Source organism: Lipotes vexillifer, unplaced genomic scaffold, assembly GCF_000442215.2.
Source record: "Lipotes vexillifer unplaced genomic scaffold, Lipotes_vexillifer_v1.1 scaffold58, whole genome shotgun sequence".
Classification (NCBI taxonomy): Eukaryota; Metazoa; Chordata; class Mammalia; order Artiodactyla; family Lipotidae; genus Lipotes; species Lipotes vexillifer.
The window spans coordinates 4,312,395-4,315,522 of record NW_006781997.1 but is presented as its reverse complement, the minus strand read 5'-3'; the positions used below and the strand labels follow the sequence as shown (position 1 = coordinate 4,315,522).

The 3,128-nt window shown below is 46.9% G+C and overlaps 1 protein-coding gene across 1 annotated transcript in view; it reads left to right on the top strand.

Moving 5' to 3' along the window:
• Nucleotides 1-48: 48 nt before the first annotated feature.
• The window catches only part of DCBLD1 (discoidin, CUB and LCCL domain containing 1), a 65,779-nt gene continuing 62,699 nt past the window's right edge, over nt 49-3,128 (top strand). The window contains exon 1 of the mRNA XM_007454921.1: nt 49-160. Coding sequence (XP_007454983.1) covers nt 49-160 — 112 coding nt within the window. The remainder of the gene's footprint in view (nt 161-3,128) is intronic.

Genomic DNA, 3,128 nt, shown 5'->3' with positions numbered 1-3,128 from the left:
GGGGGCCAGGGGGGAGCCGAGCCTGCCAAGCTGGCGCCCGGCGGGACCATGGTGGCCGGCGCCCGCGGCGGCTGCGCGCAGGCGGGGGCTGCTCGGTGCGGCCTCCTGGCCCTGCTGCTCGCTGTCTCCGCGCCGCTCTGGCTGCAGGCGGAGGAGCTGGGTGAGTGGAGCGCGTCCGGCGGGCGGCGCACTGGGCCTGGAGGGGACCGCGCGCGGGAGGAGGTCGGGGTCACAGCCTGCGCCCTGCGGAGTCCGGCTCTCTCTGGCCGGTGGCGGCTCGAGTGTAAAATAAATTAACTGCGTTCCGTTCGCTCCCCACCAGACTCCTTCCTTCGCCCCCAAACAAGAGGACCAGCTTGGCGCCTCCCCACTTTCTCTCTCCGCAGCCCCGCTCACTTAGTTTCCAGACTTCCTTCCTGAAGTGACATGGCCCAGGGGTCGCGAGCTGACGACCCCAGCCTTAGGGGAGAGCCCTATGCGGGGAGGCCCCTCTCAAGCCTCCTTTTGACAGAGCTGCCCGGCATTTCGGCGGCCGGGCCCTCCCGGTCGCCTAGCTTCCCTGCGCGGCTGGAATCGTAGCGTGTGAGTTTGTGGCTTGCACGGATGGTCGGGAAGGGTTTCCCTGAGGTCCCCCTGGGAAGCCGGCAGTCCCACCGCGCCTCCCGTCACTAGTGAGCTGCTTGCGCCCCGACTTGGAACCCTGTGGCTCGGCTCCTTCTTGGGTGTTGGAGCGAGTCGACTCCCGACCAGGCGGATCTTTCTCTGGACCTGGTCCTTGGCTTCAAGTTGGACCTAATTAGCCCACAACCGAATTTACTGCGGCATAGCCACCAGATGAGAGCAGTAAGCCGTTTTACCAGCTGTAGGCAAATCCTTGTAATTTAGTTCTTTATGGATCGCAAGGGGCAGCTTTCTGCGGATTTTTTCAGTTGTTTCCCTCCTCCCTTACTTTTGCCCCTCTACGACTGAGGTTACTTAATGGCAGTGCATCTAGCCAGAATATTTTGACTGACCCCGTGCCCCCGCCCCGTGTTTTCTAATGAGACAGGAATCAAAACTAAGCCAAATGCTGGCATTTTTTTTTTTTTCACTGAACCATGTATTCCCAGTCTGAAACATTGATACTCAAGATGTTGGTAGTGGTTTCTAAGTTTGTGTACATACCGATTTGTTAGGAAAGAAAAAAAAGCTAAAGTTTAGACAGACTGTATCTTGGCACTGTAGCAGAATGCTAGGAATATCGTAAAATATAAATATGTATGCTTTTATTTAAAATGTACGATTTTGATCATGGGTGTTTTAAGCACTTAAATGTTTCTCAGGTCACTGTTTGAAGAGGCACCTTCAATACTGTACATCTATGAATAGATCCAACAATGTGTCCCTGTACTAATCTGGCTAAAGCTGTCACCCATCTTTCCAAAAGAAGTTTTAGATGTTATATGGCATCCAGGCTGTTAACTTTATAGAGCAGTTCTCTGGGAAGACGTGTGATTGCTTAGATTCTTAGAACTTCAAATTTGAGACTTTACTGCACATGATTGATGGAAGAAGATGTCATGTTTCGGTGAAGCATCCTATATATTTAGGATGTTAAAAGAACCAATCGCCAAAGAAGTAAAACATAGATTTGGCACATTTACTGAAAAATATCTACGAACTCGAGTTCTGATACCTCATGAGTGAAGAGGCATAATCAGTGTTTTTTGAGTATTTCTCACATCTGTCATTTTCCCAATTAGCTCTTGGTCACTTATTTTTCAAGTTTTCATAAATTTAAGCATGCAAACCCATTTTAGGTTTTGAAATATGCTACTGGATATACAGTTGGATGGTGGTCATCAGTGATATTAGTGCTCTCAGTGTTTAGAAGGTAAGAGGGTAGCCTTAGCATAACAGTCTTGTTTTGGTGAGAAGACACCATTTACTACCTTTTGCCTCCATTGTCCTTGTCAGCTTAGTCAGCTGCTTCGTGGCTCCCCAGCCTACCTGCTCACCACTCTCTCCAGGAGCTTTATAAAGCCCCAGACCCGTACTGTGAATCACACCATCCAATGGGTGGGGCCTGGGAACATGCGATTTTAAAAAGTTCCCACAGGTAATTCTGATTCAAATCAGCTTTGAGATGGTGGAAACATCTGATAATGTTAGGGTTATGGTAAAGTGCTACTGCTGTCTGTTTCATAGACAATTTAAAATTAGGCTTTTATTCTTTGTGTTATGTTTCAGGAAGCAAATGTGATACATTAATCTGAATATTTGTAAGCCTAGTCAAGGAAATTATTCAAAATTTTAAAGTCAGAGTCTGGTGACCACTGAAGCTATACTAGTTCCTTTTTAAGGCTGCTACTTGCCTATGTGGTGTTTTTTTGTTTGTTTGTTTTTTGTGGGTTTTTTTGCGGTATGCAGGCCTCTCACTGTTGTGGCCTCTCCCGTTGCGGAGCACAGGCTCCAGACGCGCAGGCTCAGCGGCCATGGCTTACGGGCCCAGCCGCTACGCGGCATGTGGGATCTTCCCGGACCGGGGCACGAACCCGTGTCCCCTGCATTGGCAGGCGGACTCTCAACCACTGCGCCAACAGGGAAGCCCGCCTATGTGGTATTTTTGCTCAATTTATTATTTTTTTAAAAAGTCCATTCTTCCTGTATTCATAGCCGGCCAGGCCCCAGGCATTAGGGCATGATGAGCAGAATATGGGCTGATTTTAGCTCCTTGTGCCTCTGGATCCACTTAACTAAAGTTAGATATTTACACAGATTGTTTCACATGATTTTGACTTTACATAATATCACATGTAAATTGATCATTAGCATTGATTTGATTTGTATAAATCCATAGGCTTGGGCTTAGGTCTTATTCCCTTGATTATAAGTTTTGTGGAATAAAATACCCTTAATTCATGTGAGGAATTTGTGCTAACTAAAAATACCTGATTCTCTCTTCACCAGAATATTTGGAAATGGATATTAAAAATTTCCTCCTTCTGATTTAAGTATTAGAAGAATAAAAATAAGCAGTTAATCTCTGAGGAAACTTCTAAGCATAGAATTAGATACAGAAAAATGGATTAAAAAATTCTGCCCAGCTCTAACTTTTTACTTTCGGAAGTTCTGTTTTTAAGCCATCA